The sequence below is a fragment of the Drosophila sechellia genome, chromosome X (genome assembly GCF_004382195.2).
Source record: "Drosophila sechellia strain sech25 chromosome X, ASM438219v1, whole genome shotgun sequence".
Classification (NCBI taxonomy): Eukaryota; Metazoa; Arthropoda; class Insecta; order Diptera; family Drosophilidae; genus Drosophila; species Drosophila sechellia.
In genome coordinates this window covers 22030436-22051696 of record NC_045954.1, presented here as the reverse complement: position 1 = coordinate 22051696, position 21261 = coordinate 22030436, and the positions used below count along the sequence as shown (strand labels likewise).

The following is a 21261-nucleotide window of genomic DNA, read 5'->3' as shown; positions in this document are numbered from 1 at the left end:
TGTAAATATGTATATTTAAAAAAATATTGAAACTACTGGATGCAACATTATATGTTTAGACTAAATCGGCAAAGGAATAAATTCTTATGTAACGTTTTTTTTTAAATATATACATCTGGATTTAAAATGGCTCCATCTCCTCCTTGTAAGCAGTTGTAACATTCAACTATGAAGGGTAACAATCGAACCATTTTATTATCAGGCGTAGCCTTGACTAGTTAATCAAGACACATGTTTTACTTGTTTGAGCTGTTATATACAAATCAAAAATATCTGGAAAATTTAAATGTTCAATGGTAAATTTGTTCCATTAGCACTGACTGAAGGATAATGTTCTTCGACTGGAGCTCAACTGACTTTAAGCCCAACGGTAATCGTATGCACTCCATAACTTACAGATTTTTTATAAACACAAATGTAAAAGCGTGGTCAATGATGCCAAAAATTAGCTAACAATAATCTAAGTAACTGACTAGTTTATTATTGGCAAAAGTTCTTAAACAATAGTTTCCTTTATATATATTTACAGCAAGGGTACATACGTATATAAGCTTTGGTTTCCATATTTTTCTCTTTATATTTTTTTCTTTATATATTGTATATCTGGAGTTGTAACGCATTATATATTTTTTGCCATTTTAGAATGGAAGTATTACCCGCTTGCATATAGACATGATATGAGCTATGATATTGATGCCCTTAACTGTACTTTGCCGGCCATCGTGGAGTTCCCTAACCTTATGCGACAAAAAAGTTGGATAGCAATCGTAGTGTCATCTTTGGTCAGCATGTACCTTTTTGTCATCCTAGCGATTGTGTGTGACGATTATCTAGTGCCAGCCATGGAGCGCCTTTGCTACAGTAAGATTTAATATGCCCAATTTTAGATATCACCCAAGTAACACAGAAAGAAATAAAATAACCTTAAGAAAAATGTTATCTTGCTTGAATAACAAAGATGCCGTTGATGTTTTTTGACTAATTGTTGAACGTCAGAATTCTTGCATTTATCTGCTAAAAGTAATTTAAGAAAGGCTTGGTTCGACACAGTTAGGGAAATTAAAGAATTTGTTGTCAAAATTAGGCAATTCAGTATTTTAACAGTTTCGGAAATAATCTAATGAAACTTAACTCTAGAGGGGTATCACTGTCATTTATTTATGGAAGTTGGACTTTCCTTTTGTTATGCCTATTATATACAATATACTAAAGAAACGTTACATATTTAAAAATGATTATCATTTATAAATACGAGCTTGCACAAGCACATTAATAATTAATTAATTAATTAAAAGCACACTACATATTATATACTGTAAGTGGGTATATCGATTTCAGTCAGTAGTTTGCAACGCAGTAAAGGAGACATGTGTGACAATACGAGTGTAAACCATATGTATACATTTTTTTAGTTAGCTTCCTAGCTTCGATGGTTTTATTTATAAAACGTTATTCGCAATTCGGTATACATCAGTTTTTCTCTATATGTATATAATTACTGCAAGGGTATATAAGTTTCGGCATGCCAAATCTAGAGTCCTTTCTTGATTTTTTTCATGTTATTTTTACAAGAAAATTTTAATATATTTTTGTAATGCACATCGATGCACATTATTATTTATGTAGAGTCAAATTTCGGTATTACCTGAAAGTTACAAGTTGTGAACTAATTTGCTACAATTTAGGATAGGATATTATATTCTATTTTTTTGCTAGTCGTCACACCAAATAGTGTCTTTTTATAACGAGCTAGCGCAATTTTATTTTTCTCCCTGACCCTCAGTAAAAATATATATTTCATAAAGATCAACTACTATATGTAGACAGTGTTTACCGACCTCTCATATTGTTCAAAACTTATGTATTCATATGATTTTGCTAATTATATGAGTAGATTAAATAAAATTAATATCTATTATATGTATAAAGGAAAAATGCTCAAATATTTCCATATTCTCTTAGTATTATAGAGAAAAGCCATTTTAGTGAAAGAGTATAGTAGTGTAAGCAACCTGATGCACGACAGAGGATTCAAAAAGTATTATAAAAATTTCAAACTTATACTTAAACTATATACTTATCTAGTACTCACTCATACTTTACTCATCTAGTGTGAATTCGAACGCGAAATTTCATAATTTTTCTGGGATATTGATAGATTTTGGGGGAAGAAATTACAAGAAAATTAAAAAATTTTCTAAAGAGGGGGCGTGACCCGTTTGGTGGCTTCAGGCCGTTAGAGTGGACGTGGCAAAAAGATTTTTTTGAAAATCGATAGAAATTTACAAGACTAAAAAAAGTGTGCTCGTGGCAGTTTTGTGCTGTTTGTGGGCGTTAGAATGGGCGTGGCACATTACTCTACTAGTAACGGGTATAAAAAGGTCATAACTTTTACCAAAAAAATTGACTTCAAATTTGGATTTTTTCCACTTCCTAGGCTCAGAAAACAAATTTCGGTTTCTCGATTGTATGCGTTATCAGGTATCCTAAAAATTGTGGTTATGTTTGCCCTCTTTTAATTGTGGTATAATGTTTGTCTTACAATAGCCCTGCGCATGACCTATGATGTGGCGGGAGCCACTTTTCTAGCGGCTTCCACATCGGCACCGGAACTGTTTGTAAACTTTGTGGGAACTTTCGTCACTAAGGGCGACATCGGACTTGGCACTATCGTGGGATCTTCCGTGTTTAATGTCCTGGTAATTGCAGGAGTTTGCGGCATATTTACTCAACCGGTGCGTACTATTCACTATTTAAGCTGCAGTTCTATCTCACACATTTTTTTTTTTGTTTTCGTTTTTGCATATTTTGCAGACCAAGCTGGATTGGTGGCCGGTGACCAGAGACACAGCCTGGTACCTCATAGCCATAGCGTCGCTCACATATGTGTTGTATGATTCGTTGGTTACGTGGTATGAGGCTTTTGCCTTTTTACTACTATACATTGCTTATGTCATTCAATTGTCCTTTGACCGTAGGATCCAAAATTTGGTTCGACGTAAGAAGAGTTATTTTTCAACGTTAATTTATTTTATATATCTTTTAATTTTGAAACAAGAGAATGCTAAAGTCGAGTTCTCCGACTATCATATACCCGTTACTCAGCTAGTGAAAATGCCAACGCGAAATTTCAACATTTTTCTGGCTTATTGATAAATATTGGGAAAAAAATGTAAAAAAAAATTAGTACGTGTGGGCGTGGAAGTTTTTGGAGGCTTGTGGCCGTTAGAATAGGCGTGGCAAAAAGTATTTTAGCAAATCGACAGAAATTTACAAGACAATAAAAATATTGAAATATTTGCAAAAATGTGGGCGTGTCAGTCAAAATTTGTGGGCGGTTTGTGGGCCTTAGAGTGGGCGTGGCACCATGGGTCAATAAACTTGCGCTCTGTCTATGTCTGTATGCTTAATCTCAGCTTATGCTCCTGAGATCTCTATGTTCTTACGGGCGGAAGGACGAACGGACAGGGCCAGGTCGACTATTGATCCTGATCAAGAATATATATACTTTATATGGACACGCTTCCTTTTACCTATTACCTGTTTCAACGAATCTAATACACCCTTTTACTCTAGGTGTAACGGGTATAATATTACAATATGGTTGACTAAAGATTGGGCTGATATTTGGAAACAATGCAACATTGACAATGAAAATTAAATTTAATTCGGTTAGTAACGATGCGAACATCCGATTATGATCCCTGAATCAAGGACTCAGAGAAATAGGACCTTGTAGTTGAAATAAATCTTCGCATTCATAAACACCAATAATAGATACTTTGCCAGTACATTTCTAAAAAAAATGTCGTGAGGGGCAGACTGAAAAAATGAGCGAGAGGGAATGAGAGCAAAATCCTCTAGAAGTTATAAGGGATCTATCGATTATAGATTAGTCTCCATGTCAACTAAAATATTAGTTCGTTGTTGCGAAAAGTGGTATAAATGAAGTTGGAAGACGATAAATAAAAAGCCTTCCCTAATAAATTTCCGCTATTTAAAGTCATTCCCCATTTGTAACTGTGTTGTACCATATTCAACTAATATAACGCTTAAAAAGCAATGCTTTAATTTATGTGTGAGCATTTTACATATTTAATGCAATTCATTCATGAGCTAATTCAAAATAATAAAAAATAAGCCTGTTCCCAACTCAGTTCAGAGTCCTTGCTTCATTCAATTATAGGTGACCAGATTCGAAATTTTTAATCGTAATCAACCCAATTTTGTGTCTCTCTAGATATATTATTATGATTCTAAAACTTGCATTCATGTTAAAGTTGGGCACTCTGTACAGCCACGAGGGAATTGTCATACACAAATTTAAGAAAATTAAGTGCAAGAATATAAATTTCAGAATTAACTAGATAAATCTTCCTTAGATGATCACGCTGAGTCGGAGCTGTTGGACGAAGATCCGATGACCCGCGAAGAAGAGCGGCTGAAGGGATTTCGCGACCACGTGTGTGCGAAACCCCAAACGGAATCCAATTTTTGCCAGTGGACATGGTGGGCCGTCAAATATCCGGCAGAATTGATGCTTGCCTGCACTGTTCCCAGTGTCAGATCCATCTTCTTCCTTTCCATGATTTTAGCCGTCCTTTGGATTTCCTTGATATCCTATCTTCTTGCTTGGTTTCTCACAATTTTGGGGTACAACCTCAAAATTCCAGACGCGATCATGGGCCTTACTGTATTGGCCGCCGGCACTAGTGTCCCCGAAGTAGCGTCCTCGTATATTGTGTCCAAAAAAGGTAAGTACCTATGGTACTCCTTCCGCATACGTGTGCCGAAATATATTAAGTGCAGAAATGATTCTATGTACGAACAAAAAAAAAATATATATATATATAAAATATAAAAATATGTTACCGAAAATTTTTTCCTTTTCAAGCTCTTTAAAATATGACATATTAGTGCTCGTCCCGTTCCGTCTTATATACTACCTGCTTTATCGACTGTTGACACTGATCCAGAATCTAAATACTTTATATGGTCAAAAATGTCTGCTTTACCTTCTGCAAGGGTATATAGATTTACTCAGTTTCGATTTCGAAACTAAGCTGCAAAAAACTAGCCTTGTACCGAAAGACTTCATAAGCAGCGTGAAAAACTAGAAACTTGTTAAATTATTTGTACCTACCTATTTGTAAATGTTACTATAAATCGACACAAAGTTTAATCTAAATTCAAGGTGATCAAGGTTCAATGATCACCTTGACTGCAATGCTTTAAGGGGAATTTCTATAGCTTATTTCGAATAACATGTTATCCAATTGTTTTTATTTCAGGATATGGGTCAATGGCCATCTGCAATGCCATTGGGTCGAACACATTCGACATTTTTGTATGCCTAGGTCTACCCTGGCTTCTGAAAATCCTTATATACCAGCAAAAGGTCGAGATCGACTCCACGGCCCTTACCATCACCACGGCCATGCTAGTGATAACTGCCACCGTTCTTTATTTGGGTCTTCTGGCAAGTAGGTTTGTGATGGGCAAGATCGTCGGATATCTCAGCATAATCTTCTATGTGCTTTTTCTGATTATCGCCTGTACACTAGAGATATTATTGAACAAAGAAAACATGTGCGACATCGAGGATCCAAGTGGATTTTTTGGATAAGCAGTAAGTGAATTGAGCCTAATTAAGGAAAATAAACTTTTGAAATGAGAAGGTAATGGAAACAGGAATTATCCCCACCCTTTATTATAAACATTTCGTTTTTGCTAGTAGAGTGATCGGGTAACAGAAACAGTTGGATCAATTGAAAATAATTGAATGAAGTAATAGTTTGGATGTTTTTTTTATGAATATCTGATCTTATTCGCTATATACCACTACTTTTAATTATATAAATATTGCAGCGTTCTTTTATCGTTGTATGGCATTCTTGGTGCAAGCCTAGTAAGGGGTCTTTCGTTACTTCATATTTTCTGACTCTCCGCGACTTTGAGCATGAGCAACTTTATAAGAAAAAAGGATAACGTTAGGATTATTATACCCGTTACTTGTAGAGTAAGAGGGTATACTAGATTCGTTGAAAAGTATGTAACAGGCAGAAGGAAGAGTTTCCGACTATATAAAGTATATATATTATTGATCAGCCATGTTCGTCTTTCCGTCTGTCCGTATGAACGTCGAGATCTCAGGAACTATAAAAGCTAAAAGATTGAGATTGAGATTTAGCTACAAGCATACAGATTCTAGAGACAAGGACGCTGCGCAAATTTGTTGACCCCTGTTGCCACGCCCACTCTAACGCCTACAAACTTCACAAAACTGCCACGCCCTCACTTTTAAAAAATTTGTTAATATTTTTTCACTTTTTTTTTAGTCTTGTAAATTTATATCGCCCACTCTGACGCTCTAAAACCGCCGAAAGCTTCGCGCCAACATTTTTGAAATATTTTAGGATGTTTTTTCATAAATTTATTAGTCGTCGATCTATCGATTTGAAAAAAACTTTTTGCCACACCAACTCTAACTCCCTAAAGCCAACAAAGCCTGTTGCTTTACGTATACCGTATTGCTATTAGAGGCAGTAAATCAAAGAAATGTTATATCATAATTGGAAAATTATAATTGGGAAATGTAACGAGAAATAAATAATTGTACAAATAAAGTTTTATATCGAGTTGTTTTCCATCATTTATCTGGGTGGTTTGGATATAAAAAAGTAATGCAAAAATTACTTTTTCTGCATTCCCAATGTGCCTAGTTTTGTTGTGCAATTTCAAACGCCGAAGAACATTTTTTCATTTTGTTCAAATGTTACTATAACAATTCCACAATAATAAAACAAGAGAGAATGCTATAGTCGAGTTCCCCGACTGTCAGATACCCGTTACTCAGCTAGTGTGAATGCTAAAGCGATTTTTCATAATTTTTCTGGGATATCGATAGGTATTGAGGAATAAAATGTGAAAAAATTTTGTTTAAATGTGTGGACGGAGCAGTTTTAAGCGGTTTGGATGTTAACAACATAGTTTTACTTATCGATGACAAGGAATGGGGCATGGAGCGCCTGGTGCGAGCTCAGCAAGTGGTGGAGCTGCGGCCCTATGACATCGAGTCCTGGAGTGTCATGATCCGCGAGGCCCAAACGCGGCCAATCCACGAAGTACGCAGCCTTTACGAGTCGCTAGTTAATGTGTTCCCGACAACCGCTCGGTACTGGAAGCTATACATTGAGATGGAGATGCGCTGCCGGTACTACGAACGCGTAGAGAAACTTTTCCAACGCTGCCTAGTCAAGATTTTAAACATCGACCTATGGAAGCTCTATCTTACCTACGTGAAGGAAACCAAGTCGGGTCTAAGCACTCACAAGTAACTGTTTTACCTTATTTAACATAATTTGAAATCTTAGAAACTATTATAATTGTTGTCAAAACTTGCAATGCAGCGAAAGAATAATTTTTTTTTTGTTTAAAGCATATTGATTTTTTCGATGCACAACATGTTTTTAATTCTGACACGCTTATTCTATTGGACTTAACTCTGTTCTCAGAGAAAAAATGGCCCAGGCTTATGATTTTGCACTGGAGAAAATCGGCATGGATCTACACTCGTTCAGCATCTGGCAGGATTACATATACTTTCTGCGGGGCGTTGAAGCAGTGGGCAACTATGCTGAGAACCAGAAGATCACAGCAGTGCGCCGCGTATATCAAAAGGCGGTAGTCACACCTATCGTGGGCATCGAGCAGTTGTGGAAGGACTATATCGCATTCGAGCAAAACATAAACCCTATTATATCAGAGAAGATGAGTCTGGAGCGATCTAAGTGAGTGTTACACGCAGCGTTTGCTAAATGTTCTTTCTAAATTCCCACTTTAAACCAGGGATTACATGAACGCCCGTCGTGTTGCCAAAGAGTTGGAATACCACACAAAGGGTCTCAATCGCAACCTGCCAGCCGTCCCGCCCACACTCACAAAGGAGGAGGTGAAGCAAGTGGAGCTGTGGAAGCGCTTTATCACGTATGAGAAGTCTAATCCGTTGCGCACTGAAGATACGGCCCTAGTCACCCGTCGCGTCATGTTCGCCACAGAGCAATGTTTGCTGGTGCTCACCCACCACCCGGCAGTGTGGCACCAGGCTTCCCAATTCCTGGACACCAGTGCTCGCGTGCTCACCGAGAAAGGCGTGCGTACTAGTGTTGAAAACATTTCACCTATTCTCTGCGTTACTGTAGTGAATCAAATAGAGCGGGTTATGCCCTTTGCTTGGTGGTGGGCAAAGGTCAAAACCAAAAACGAATCAAATATAGTCTCTTGTTTGCTGAGAAGTGTCGCCCCTCGGGTAAGGGAGCACGCAGTGGCACAACACAGATGCCTTTCCGTGGCTTGCCCCGTTGCCCCTGGCCAGGCCGCACGCGTTTTACTCTTTATAACTAAGTCGAACTTTGTGTATTTACATGTTTAATTCCTTATTAAAACGTTGCAGGACGTCCAGGCGGCCAAGATTTTTGCGGACGAGTGCGCTAATATACTGGAGCGGTCTATAAACGGCGTGCTAAACCGAAATGCGTTGCTATATTTTGCCTATGCGGACTTTGAAGAAGGACGGCTAAAGTACGAGAAGGTGCACTCCATGTACAACAAGCTGTTACAGTTGCCAGACATTGATCCCACATTGGTAGGAACACACATGTTGAATATGTTTCATCAAATATCTGATACCATTGAAATGGAATACTCCAGGTCTATGTTCAGTACATGAAGTTCGCCCGTCGTGCTGAGGGGATCAAGTCGGCCCGTAGCATTTTTAAGAAAGCTCGAGAGGACGTAAGGTCGCGCTATCACATTTTCGTGGCCGCTGCTTTGATGGAGTACTATTGCTCCAAGGACAAAGAAATTGCGTTCCGCATCTTCGAGCTGGGATTGAAGCGTTTTGGTGGCAGTCCAGAGTATGTGATGTGCTACATTGACTACCTGTCCCATCTAAACGAGGACAATAATACGCGCGTCCTGTTTGAACGGGTACTTAGTTCAGGTGGTTTGTCGCCGCACAAGAGTGTTGAGGTCTGGAATCGCTTCCTCGAGTTCGAGTCTAATATTGGGGATCTCTCCAGCATCGTTAAGGTCGAACGTCGCCGTAGTCCCGTTTTCGAGAACGTACGTCTTTTACTACTTTTTTTTTATAAATATCTTATAATAATTTTTGTCTAAAGCTTAAAGAGTATGAGGGCAAGGAGACCGCCCAGCTGGTTGACCGCTACAAATTTCTGGACCTTTACCCCTGCACCAGCACCGAGCTCAAGTCAATAGGATATGCTGAGGTGCGTAACCGCCGAATTTACTTATTTATAAAAACATAAACAAACAAAACAAGCTAGCATCCATAACCGCGAAATAATTGGAATTTCTTGTTATACTACAACAAACGATAACATGTGATCGTGTAGTAATCGCCATAACAGTTGAATGTCTGAAGACATTTCTTGAAAATTGAGTACATTCATTAAAATTTTTCCAATTTGAGACAGTTTGTAGGAACTCATTTGAAATGAAAGAGCACGACTATTTTATTTTATTTTATATGTGCGAACAAGAAAGGGATAGCAGAACTTTTTTACAATACTTTTTATAGGATCTTGTTTGGTCTATGCAAGTACGATTTTACCTATAAATCGCTCTGTGCAGTATAGTGCTCTTTTTTGTTGGCACATGCTTCACAAAATGTTTGTCTTTACTTACTTTTCTCGGTTCGATCACCTCCGTTCTTGCAGAATGTGGGCATTATACTGAACAAGGTGGGTGGTGGAGCTCAAAGCCAGAACACCGGAGAGGTCGAGACAGATAGCGAGGCAACGCCACCGTTGCCACGTCCAGATTTCTCCCAGATGATTCCATTTAAGCCGCGTCCATGTGCTCATCCTGGTGCCCATCCACTTGCAGGTGGTGTATTTCCGCAACCGCCAGCTCTGGCCGCTTTGTGCGCCACCCTGCCTCCACCGAACTCCTTCCGTGGACCGTTCGTTAGCGTAGAGCTACTGTTCGATATCTTCATGCGTCTCAATCTTCCGGACTGTGAGTGTACCTGATTGAAATTCCCTTCAATTTACTTTGAACAATTATCTTACTTAGCCGCACCGCAACCGAATGGAGACAACGAATTGTCGCCTAAGATCTTCGATCTGGCTAAGTCGGTTCACTGGATCGTGGACACAAGCACGTATACGGGGGTGCAGCACAGTGTTACGGCCATTCCACCGCGCCGGCGACGACTGCTGCCTGGGGGCGATGATAGTGACGACGAGCTGCAGACCGCTGTGCCGCCCTCCCACGATATATATCGCCTGCGGCAGCTAAAGCGTTTCGCCAAGTCTAATTAAGGAACGTTAAAAAAACATATTTTCACTTTTTTCTTTCAATTTATGTATTTACGAGAAATCCAATAAAGCAAACCACATTAATTAGGTTTCGTTTTGTTGGAAGGTGCTTCGGAATTAGCGTTCATGCCTTTGGCATCATTGTCCATTGTGGTACTTTCAAAATTTCCTTTAAGAAATCAACTGCAACTTCTTCTCTTCATTTAGCCCTTCTTTTATGCGTTTTCTCATCTCCTGGTTTTTAGCATTACCCAATTTTTTCACTTCACAGTTGCTCTGCACATGGATTTGGTGACCTACTAGATTCTCAAAAATCTTTCTACGAACAGCACACACATAAGGGTCGATGTGCTTGTGCAGGCACTCGATTTCCGTGTAGTGTTCGAATCCGGATATAAATTCGGCCTGCTTTCCCTCCACCACACTTTGCAGATAGCTTATCTTTTCCAGTCGATATCGCTTGCGCAGCGGTTGCAACCGTCGCTGGATAACCACGGGCGACAGGCTAATCCCCGAAAGTCGTGATGCCATCTGGAGACCCAGGAGAGCGTCCCATCGAACCCGTTTGTGTGCATTGTGCCATAGGACCGGATATTGTTCGTAAAGCTGTAGTAGACGGCTGTTCTCTCGGGCATAGTGACGATGCCGTTTTTATAAAGATTGCTGCTTGCACAGGAAGCTCAATTGTTCAAAGTGCGTAAACTTGGTAATATCATCCAATTCACAGTCCGCCTCCTAGCGCTTCCTTTGCTTGAGAAATCTTTGACACAGCGTCGAGACGCGGATCCGAACTTCCGTCACGCCGAAGCTTCGGCAGCAATAAGTACTCCAGGCATTCGTTATCCTACGCCAGGAGTCGCGGCACAGCTCCATGTTGAGGAATGCGACTGGTTCCAGAGACGATGCTCCGAGCGGTACAAATCGATCAGGCGGTGTATATGGTGGGTCGTTAGACGTTGGCCCTCTAAAACGGGTGATACCTCCTGGGGAAGAAGATTGAATTGCGATAAGAATAAGTTTAATTTTCATTTTATAACTGTGATATTCAACGCAGTGACGAAGGCGACTACTTTATGCACAGGGAGAAATATTCAAAAGTGAGGAAGCCAAAGTCATATACCAAAGGTATCAAAAACTAGTACGGTAAAATTATTTTTCGCCACAAATCATCACATGTTTTTACATTCCTATAAAGGTATTATTTTGGGAAGCACTTGAACCTGCATTGTAGAATCTGGAACTGGTTTGGGCTTTTTAGCTTCTGTTCTAAATTTTCTGGCGTACTGCAATCATTTTTGACAGGTTCTTCTGGTCCACCGCAACGAATAAAAATTCTCCAGGATCACGCAAATACTCCGAGTCCTCAACAAATTTTATGCTGCACAAGCTGATGGTTAAGTTCATTATCCCTGCCATTTGAGCGCTGCTCAGCTAGCACATCATGCATGAGGTCATCCTCAGGATTGGCTCCGTCATTGCTATCAGCTCCAGGCGCCTGCCAGTCGGAGTGCCACACGTCCATGTGATCCGATTCGTGATTCGGAGAAAGCGCATAAGGGACGCTCCCCGCACAATGATCATTCAATGCCATACAGCTCCCCGGCGCAATACCAAGTGTAAATCCTGCCACACTGTCTTCGCATCTCATCGATTCCTATCCGCGGGAGAGTGCAACCTAAAACCAGAAGAGGAAAGGATAGTGTTATTGGTGTTTACCCTTTCAATTGTAAGTTCTAGGTTTGGAGACAAGATGAAAAGTTGATAGATGCATTTTTGTTGTAAAAGTTGGATTTTTTATTAATCAATTTCGTGATTGAAAAATGTATTAAACGAGAAACTAATCTTGTTGTGGATTTAACTGGTTTCAAGGAAGGGAAATCGGACACAGACAGTCTACTTCTAATAGACCACCTATTAGCTATCTTGAGCTATATCCAGGAGAAACCATACATCCATTATATAAGTAGATTTCGAATAAAGACACAAGAATAATAATATTCTAGTAGATACGAGAATAATAATATTCTAGTCTCTTTGGATGCACTCTATCCTAGAGCAACTAGTAGCTTGGAAAACTGGACGTAAAATAACAAACTACATCAAAAGTTACATGACTAATAGAAAAATACTTGTGCACATCAACTCCGACCTCTCCTCCTACCAACCAATGCAAAACGGCATTCCACAAGGCTCCTACTTTTAGTAATTTTCTTCACAATAGCCTATTAAATTACGCATGACTCGACGACTTTACCATCATAATAAAATCTAAAAACAAAAAATTAATTAACCTTAACTTTAAACCTATTCTCTCTACAATACTCGACTGGGGCTGTATATTCTGGGGCACTGTTCCTCTCACCAACAAAATGCAAATGCTATTTACTATCTGAGAGCATGCAAATACAGAACGTTACATCGCTAAGAATACTACGAATACACTTTATTAACAGAAACAGATGGAAAACACCCAATTTCATTTTTCTGGGATATCGTAGATATTGAGGAATAAAAGGAGAAAATATTTAAAAATTGTTCAAAAGTGTGGGCGTGACCGGTTTGGCGGCTTTAGGGCGTTAGAGTGAGCATGGTAAAAAGTTGTTGGCAAATAAATAGACATTTAAAAGACTAATTCAATTATGAAAACATATACAAGAATTTTTCAATAATGTGGGCGTGGCAGTTTTTAGGGCGTTAGAGGGCGTGGGAAAAAGTTTTAATTTCCTTTTGCAAATCTATAAAAATTTACAAGACAAATAAAGATATGAAAAAATATCAACAAATTTTTCAAAAGTGTGGGCGGGGCAGTTCCTTGAGGTTTGTTGGGGCTTGAATGGGTGTGGCAAAAACTATTTTTTTTTGAAATCGATAAAATATTTATAAGGCTAATATGTGAAAACATTTTTCAAAAGTGTGGGCGGGGAAGTTTTGTGCGGTTTGTGGGGGTTAGAGTGGGCGTGGCAACATGCGGCAACCAACTTGCGCTGTGTCTTTGTCTCTAGAATCTGTATGTCTAATCTTAACCTTCTAGGTTTTTAGTTCCGGAGATCTCGACACTCCTACGTGCAGACGGACAGACGTACATGGCTAGATCGACTCGACTATTGATCTTGATCAAAAATATATTAACTTTATATAGTCGAAAAAGCTTCCTTCCGCCTGTTACAGACTTTTCAACAACTCTAGTATACCCGTATACTCTATAGAAATATGCCGGCAAACCTCACCTGCATGGAACACCAATCTTTCTAGAATCGACACAACACTCAATAAGTTCAACAAAACAACACGACCACACAATTTTTCAAGAAAATTATTAACAAATAAGCAAACCAACGATCTTTCCTAGACCTACATTTACACATATGGATCTCAAACAAACCAAATTACCAGCTTCGCTATAACTTCGCTATCAAACGGCACATCCTACCCCACTCCTCATCAGTCTTCACACCAGATCTTCTAGCCATTATAGAGGCCCTAAAAAGTCAGAAAAGAACACTTCAAGAAATAACCTAACCAACATCGCCAAAACCTCAACTTTGCATCAAACCAAAATCATCTTAACAGCTACCTTTTTCTTAACTTTTCAAAATTGTCTATCTCACGAGGAGAACAAATAAAAATCACACGAAACTCGGGCACACACCTCAACCAAACCGCACAGACAACCTATCACTGCACTGTTCCAGTGCACTGGAACACCCGTTGTCCACCTGTATCCATCTTAGAACCCAAAGAAGCAACATTTTTAACAATACCAGCCCAATCCCATCAAACAAATTATATATCCTCAAATACATTAAAATCACCAATCTGTACCACCATATATGTATAATGTAACCTTAACAAGATTACTCTATCTATCTAAATGTAAGCAAGGGAACATCAAATTTTGCATAAAACATTAACTGAAGGCCTCTGCTGTCATAGCTCTAATTAATTTGCTAGCTCCTAATTTAATTAATTGTTAGCTTTTAAAAAAATAATAAAAAATTAAATAAATTATTCAAAAAATAAATGAACAAGAATATATATGTAAGTTAACACAAGCAGTTCTCACCGAGTGAATCTGCTGAATTGCAGGCCATATCCGGTGGTCTGCACGCGCACTAAACAAACTGCTGATCGCGTACTCCAGGTGCGATTGCCCGGAGCCCGCACGGAGCACTCGCGGAGCGAGTGATCGGCCTGACGCAGAAGTGGTGACCTGGCCTTCTGCCAGAAGTTCTGCTGCGGACCAGAGGCCTGGAGTTGAACCGGGACCGAATTCTTAAGTTAGTTTTAAATCATACTCCGCGGCTTACGCCTTGTAATTACAAATACCCAAATATTGTGACCCTCGCCCTAACGGGAGAGTGGTAAATAAATATAACTAAAATAAACCAACGACTTATAATTTGTATGTATACTTTGAATGGACTTAAGTGTCTCCTTACTGCGTTGAAAGCTTCTGTCTAAAATCAATCTGCAAGAGTTCCTCGTAATCGTAACTCATCTAGTGGAAAAGCGAGGAAGAAAATTTATAAATTCTTTTGGAATATATCCAGAAAGGGTAATTAGCAGATATGATACAAAAAAAAGAAAGTCTCTACAATTATAGTCTCGCCCGAAAGAGGATACAGCTGGTGCCCTGTGCTCGAAAGACCAGTAGCAGGACTACTATTTACCTATTCATTTTTTCTGGATCCATCCCTTTTTTTGTGAACTGCATTGAGATCGTTGCAGCTTTAACACCATCCAAGTAGATTTCTATATCACCTGCTTTGTCCCGCTCATCAGATGGAATCTGATGGCTGTGTAGGTCTCCGATTCAGTAATAAACGTGAACGTAAGTGATCAAAATACATATTGACGAATCGGTATATAGTGGCATATCTACAATACAAGTTAGCCCGAAAATCAGCCAGACGCCAAGTCAGCGAATTCCAATGCTTCACTCGCATCCGCTCCACTGCACAGTGGTTCCGCTTGTATGGAGCGGCGGCCATCTAATAGAGCTTATGAAAACACGCGAAAAAAATGTTTGAGATTGGGGCTCTCCAACCCCCCAAGCGAAAAATTCTTTACCCCGTAGAAGTATGCAGCATTTTTTTAAATACATCGTAGAAGACTGATAAAATGTATTATTTCTGTGGGACTTGCTCCACATAAATAACATTTCATAGACGAGGATTCACTTAAGGCGTTGCATATTTTCCCATCCACCATGGTTAGTTGTAAGCTATGTTCAACTTTTATCTTTTTATCATTTTTAAATACATCAGTTGGATTCAGAAGGTTTATTTTTTCCTTAAAATACTTTTCCTCTTCGATTGAAAGTTTGGTTGTCAGTAACGTGTTGACGATGGTCTGTGGTTATCCTTTGAAATTACAAATAAACTTTTATCCTGTAAATCATTATTGGAAGACTTTTGATTATATTCGCTATGACCGGTACTTCCATTAAATCTCCACTTTCCAATTAATAAAAACTTTTTAACACAATCATCAGTGAGTCTTTCGACTACCTCAGCTTGAAGCTCCAATATATTTGACAAATTTTTTCAACACATTCAGTTAATTCAGTTACTATAGGGATGTGTCCGCTATTTCCAATATTACATTGTACAATATTGGTGACTTGAAATTGTAATTTTTCTCCGTGGGTACGCTTCTTTGTGCATCATAAATCAAAAATATATATATACATATATATAAGCAAAGATAAATTTAAACAAATCAATATAATTACTTGTTTAATATAATAAAAGTTAAATTGACATGGAAGATTATGCACAAACACAAAAGACAAAACGACACAAACTTAACCCAAAAATAACAAATAATAAGGAACACATTTTTGAGGAACACAACTTAAAGTTTAAGTAAACATGAAAATACGCACAAAAAAAGACAATAAAAAGGCCGTTTGAAGATATTAATTTTACTTAACTTAGTTAACCGATTAGTGCACAGTGCACTGTGGACTGTCTTGATTTCGTATAATGCTTGACGATTCAAAAAATTAAATTGTTTAATAAGTGATAGAGATATATTTTCATCATTGGTATGTGTGAAAGTGGCGTAAAATAAAGAAAGATCTGAACTTTTCAGTTTTTTATTGAATGACTCGGTACAAATAACTTTAAAGACTGGATTTGGGTTAATTATTAATTGGGATTTTATAACTCTCCTGAATCTTGCGGCTCTGTTCCGCTGTCATTGTTAAAATACAACCCTTTACACTCCACCCAGAAAACTACTTCAAACACTCACAACAACGCCCATCCACCAGTGGAACCAGTGGAATTAGCTAACGAATAGAAGATCTTATCCTTCTTCCAGTAGAGAGTTCAGTGCAAAACAGAACTCGACCGGAACTTCTCCTATCAAAGACAAATTCGTATATCAAATAATTGGGGGTAAACAAGTACTAAAATAGAGTCGAGTGCTAATAAAATATATGTGCATAGCTTACTCCGTACTTGTTATTATACATAAAGCATGTGCCTAAGAACTCGTTGCTTATATAGAAGCGATTACCGATACCCAGATACCCGGTACAAATATAACATAATAAGTATTTTAGCTTTCAGCAATAAGTTGTCCTTTGCCAGATCGACATATGTATACACATTATCTTGAGCCGCTACATATATTTAAGTAGTATATATTGCGTTGGGCTAATTGATTCGAGGACAGGTGTCAAATCTGTTTCCGGCAATCGCTGGTCAATCTGCACATGGTGACGTCAATTAGCCATGTTATGACATCAAACGTATAGAGATACTGCAGTATCACGTTCTCATTGGTAATATATTTCTGTATTTGGTGGAGTATAATTAGTATTATTGATAAGGGTTTTTAATTTCTTTGTCCACTTGTGATTGCTTGAAAAGCTATTTATTCTGAAGAAAATATTGCATAGAACAATTATTATTCCTCAGCTTTTCGTCGCCTCCCTTTTGGCACACGAATCCCTTGCAACCCCGAATTGTGCCACCTGTATTAATTATTATATTATATTTAACAATGGGAGAAAGAGGGCACTTGACTGTGGCTTAAAATAAAATAAACTTAAATAAACTTGCCTATTACACATTATTAGTAATATAAAAGGTTTTATTACATTTTGTATTTGTATTATTAATAATATAAAACATGGGTTCTTCTGTCACATTTGCTATACGGCAATTGGGTCAGTAACTATTAATGTATATACCTCCAAAACATCCAACATAAACATATATATGTACATACATATACTCCAAAACAAGAGGGAATGCTATAGTCGAGTTACCCGATTATCAGATACCCGTTTCTTCATTTTTCTGGGATATCGATAGATATTGGGGAATAAAATGACAAAAAATTTTAAAAATTTTCAAAAGTGTGGACGTGACCGGCCTGGCGGCTTTAGAGCGTTAGAAATTTACAAGAATAATAAAATTATGAAAAAATATCGAACAATTTATCAAAAATGTGGGCCAGTTTTAGGGCGTTAGAGTGGGCGGGGCAAAATGGGTCAACAAACTTGCGCTGCGTCTCTGTCTTCATTCCCCAATATCAATCGATATGCCAGAAAAATTATGAAATTTCGCGTTCGCATTCCCATTAGGGGAACTCGACTATTGCATTGTCTCTTGTTTTGTCTCAAGGAAGTGGGTATGATAACTCACAAGGGAGTTATTGTTTGGTGTATAGGTTAATGGACGTTTGGATGCCGCTTTGGCTTCAGCGTTCACGTTTTCGATTCCGTTGATACCTATATGGCTAGGGATCAAGATGACGCTTATTTTTTACAGTGGTGGCGTAGTGGGAGTGATTGCGTGATTGTTGATAGCGGAGTTGGGGAAAGGGGAGTCGGTGCTATAAAGATAATACCTGGCATCTTGGTGCAGATTTTAAGAGCTTCGTGGATTGCTCGCTTGAAGGGACTGATTACACTTATTTGTATCAGGGGGATTACTCGGTACTGATTTTTTGTTTTGCAGACATATTTCCTGTGAATTTGGCCCAAGGGCCCAAAAACGAAATAGAAGACATTATTGGGGATCTCAAAGCATTAAAGAATAAATAAAAATAAAATAATATGAATAAAGCAAACTGGGTTAAGTTCCCTTTCTCAACCGTCGTAAACAAAGAGGCAGCCATAATTAACAAAATAAGCGCACACCATACAATACCATGCACAGAAACCTGGTGAAATAAAAACTTAGCACGACTTCACAAAATTAGGAAACAAACCTAAAAAGTCAAAAGACACATACGTCGAATTTATAGGAATGCTAACGCACTATTGAAAAGAAAATTAAAACGAGGAAAAGAAAATCCACACCTTATTCACATCAAGTATCCAAACAAACACGGCAACATACGCCGCTCTAGCGGCTTAAAGCCAATAATACAAATTAACTGCATAACAACCAACAACAACGAGACTACCAACGACAAGTTTATGATCTTTCTGTAGAAGTTCTCTTTCATCGTCCTCCTCGCCCTCGTCGATGTCCTGGCAATCACCATGATCATCATGACCGCTTCCAACGCATGGTGAATTAAAATCATCTGAATTAAAATCATTCACATTCATAAATGCGTTGGCTTTGCTCCGCAAATCGGGCAACATTGCAAGAGTTTCATCATGTTAATATGTTTAAGACTTTACCGTCTATTAGTGTCATTTGACCGACATATTTTACAAATATATTAATGTTGTCTGTTTTATGCAAATATATAGTATGTGCAGATTACGAGGTTGGGTATCCAAGTTTTCTTTTTCTGCTAATATAAGCTCTCGAGTTTCCTTAATAAATTCAATTTTTAAAGGACGACAAAAGCGTATATATTGTGGCGATCTGCTGATCCAAATTATTTTTTGTTCATTGTCTACTAACTTTAATGGCACAATTGTAGTAACAAACAGCGATCCATCATATACAGCACCGATTTCCTCATAACGTTGCTTATAAATACTCTGACCAGTTGATCCATCATATCCATAGCTAAATATAACATTCCATCGAGTTGGTATTTGCTTTGAAAGTTTCATACTGCATTTCAAGAATCCGCGAAGTTGTGTGGTTTAAGAGTTGTTATAACTCAACTTGCGCTTTATTCTCAAAATACTCGATGCCATTTGGTCTAAGCTTTAGTTTAGCGTTAAGAACATCAGGATATGATGGGTAAATATCAAAGCCGTGTACTTTTGTATTCCGTTTTAAATTGATGTATTGGCTTTTTGTAAATCCGTTTTCAAATAAAAAGGCTAATGCATTGTCGACGGACATTTGTGTGGGCTCAGAAGAGAACATTTTTCTTTTTATATTATTGATATTATCGCTGTTACCAGCTGCTTTTAATACAACTGCCATGTCCTTTTCATTTCCCTTTTTAGCCGAAACTGAAGCAGCATGCAAGAGTAATGGTACAGAATTATTATTTTCATCCGCAAGGTCCGAAGCTAATTTTCTTTTAAGTCGGACACTAGCCCTTTCATAAACTAGTTTTGGACGACCAACTTTGCTTGGAGTTTTCCAATCAGCGATTATACTAATACTAGATGCCAGCCATTTGAAGTGCTTTTTCTTCAACGTGTCCAACGATCTATTGCAACCTGGCAAATGTTTCCTTATGTAATCAAGGAAGGACTTAACTTTTTTATTTACCAATGAAATACAACATTCATTTAAATTATTCTGACGAATTTTTTTAAATATATGCTGCCTAACTGCATCCTCATAGCGACTATTTTTGCTCCAAATGTCTAGCAACTCTGCATGCCCAAACAAGTATTCATCTACAAAAACGTAAATTTTTCAAAAAGGAACAAAAAGGAGCATATGAAACCAATTGTATAATATTATACACATGTTAGTTAATAACTTGCCGTTAAAACTCTTTTGAAGTGGTTTGCCATACAAAAGTTATATTCCACGGAACACAGCTACATTTGTTAAGTTGACTGTAAAAAAGGCACATAAACAAAACACGATACAACACACAAAAACATATAACATACACAAAAATGTTTGTGAACTAGAAATCTACATACCTGTGCTACTGTTTTCCATGACAACACTTTAAACTTTTTTAATTCTCTGAGGAAATATAAACCACAAATGTTGCAAAATGATTTGCCGCCAATTTTGTCTTATCTGTCTGTTATCGAAAATCAGCTGTCTTTGAGAGGTAGGCGATAAGCCAGTGTTGCATAAAAACGTAAAAATTGGCTTTTTATCTAATTAGACTATCCTAAATATAAAGAAACCATACATTTTTTTATTCCGTTAAAATTTATTTTTGACTTTCTGCCAAAAAAAAACACATAAAAACAGTGCACTGGTCGAATCTATCTAAAGACACGAACTTCAGCCATGAATTCAAAACACATAAATCCAAACCAAAAATGCTCAATCACACAGTATCTATATCAGCACTAGAATGAGAAAATCCCATACCAAAAATCGAACTAGACATAGCTCTTCAATCCCTCAAAGGTTCAACACCAAGTATTAGCAGAATTCCTACCCTATGATAAGAAACTCATCACCAATAGTTCAAAACAGAATACTCATCCAAATTGAACAATACCTTCATAGCTTAATCATACAAAACGAGCGCAATACCCTTACTTAAGCCCGAAAAGGATAAGACTGACATACCGACCCGAATACCGAATTGCTGACTGGAGATAGCACTTGATAAAATAATAGCAAATAGACTGTGGTGATTCCTAACGAACAACGATAACACTAACAAACACCTCACTCATCTCCCGTGACTTCGCAAGAGAATTTGATCAATAATTGACCAACTAATAGAATAAAACCAAAAATAATAAATTATATAAAAAACTTAGCAAAAAACTGAAAAATAACAGTAGAAGTAGAACCAAAAAGATTAAAAATCTGTGCCCTAGAGAACGGCACAAGGATCA

General features: G+C 37.9%; 3 protein-coding genes across 6 annotated transcripts in view; 2 read left to right on the top strand and 1 right to left on the bottom strand.

Annotated features, from left to right (window-relative positions):
• The first annotated feature begins 39 nt into the window (after window positions 1–39).
• On the top strand, window positions 40–6861 carry LOC6620597 (sodium/potassium/calcium exchanger 4). 3 transcript variants are annotated; one of them, XM_032725545.1, is made up of 7 exons: window positions 40–370; window positions 643–861; window positions 2548–2735; window positions 2815–2998; window positions 4383–4754; window positions 5292–5629; window positions 6339–6861. In XM_032725545.1, the coding sequence occupies exons 1-6, from the start codon at window positions 331–333 to the stop codon at window positions 5624–5626; spliced, it is 1338 nt and encodes a 445-aa protein (XP_032581436.1). In that variant the 5' UTR covers window positions 40–330; the 3' UTR covers window positions 5627–5629; window positions 6339–6861. The 3 variants fall into 3 exon arrangements, with proteins under 3 accessions (XP_032581436.1, XP_002044801.2, XP_032581437.1); XM_002044765.2 differs by lacking the exon at window positions 6339–6861 and having other exon boundaries at window positions 5292–5694; XM_032725546.1 differs by lacking the exons at window positions 40–370; window positions 643–861; window positions 6339–6861 and adding an exon at window positions 2386–2481 and having other exon boundaries at window positions 5292–5694.
• Window positions 5960–10424, top strand: LOC6620589 (protein suppressor of forked). Its single transcript, XM_032725193.1, has 9 exons — window positions 5960–6014; window positions 6934–7333; window positions 7515–7790; window positions 7849–8152; window positions 8453–8644; window positions 8710–9123; window positions 9180–9287; window positions 9738–10038; window positions 10096–10424. Exons 1-9 carry the CDS (start codon window positions 5960–5962, stop codon window positions 10341–10343), a joined length of 2298 nt encoding a protein of 765 aa, XP_032581084.1. The 3' UTR covers window positions 10344–10424.
• The window catches only part of LOC116802160, a 15726-nt gene continuing 4875 nt past the window's right edge, over window positions 10411–21261 (bottom strand). The window contains exons 1-2 of one of the 2 annotated variants that reach the window (XM_032725553.1): window positions 11561–12015; window positions 10411–11323 (exon numbers count right to left, since the gene is read on the bottom strand). In XM_032725553.1, the coding sequence (XP_032581444.1) occupies window positions 10512–10871 (360 nt within the window). In that variant the 5' untranslated portion in view covers window positions 10872–11323; window positions 11561–12015 and the 3' untranslated portion in view covers window positions 10411–10511. Of the gene's footprint in view, window positions 12016–21261 lie in introns of those variants that run through there. The other variant, XM_032725554.1, reaches the window with a different exon arrangement.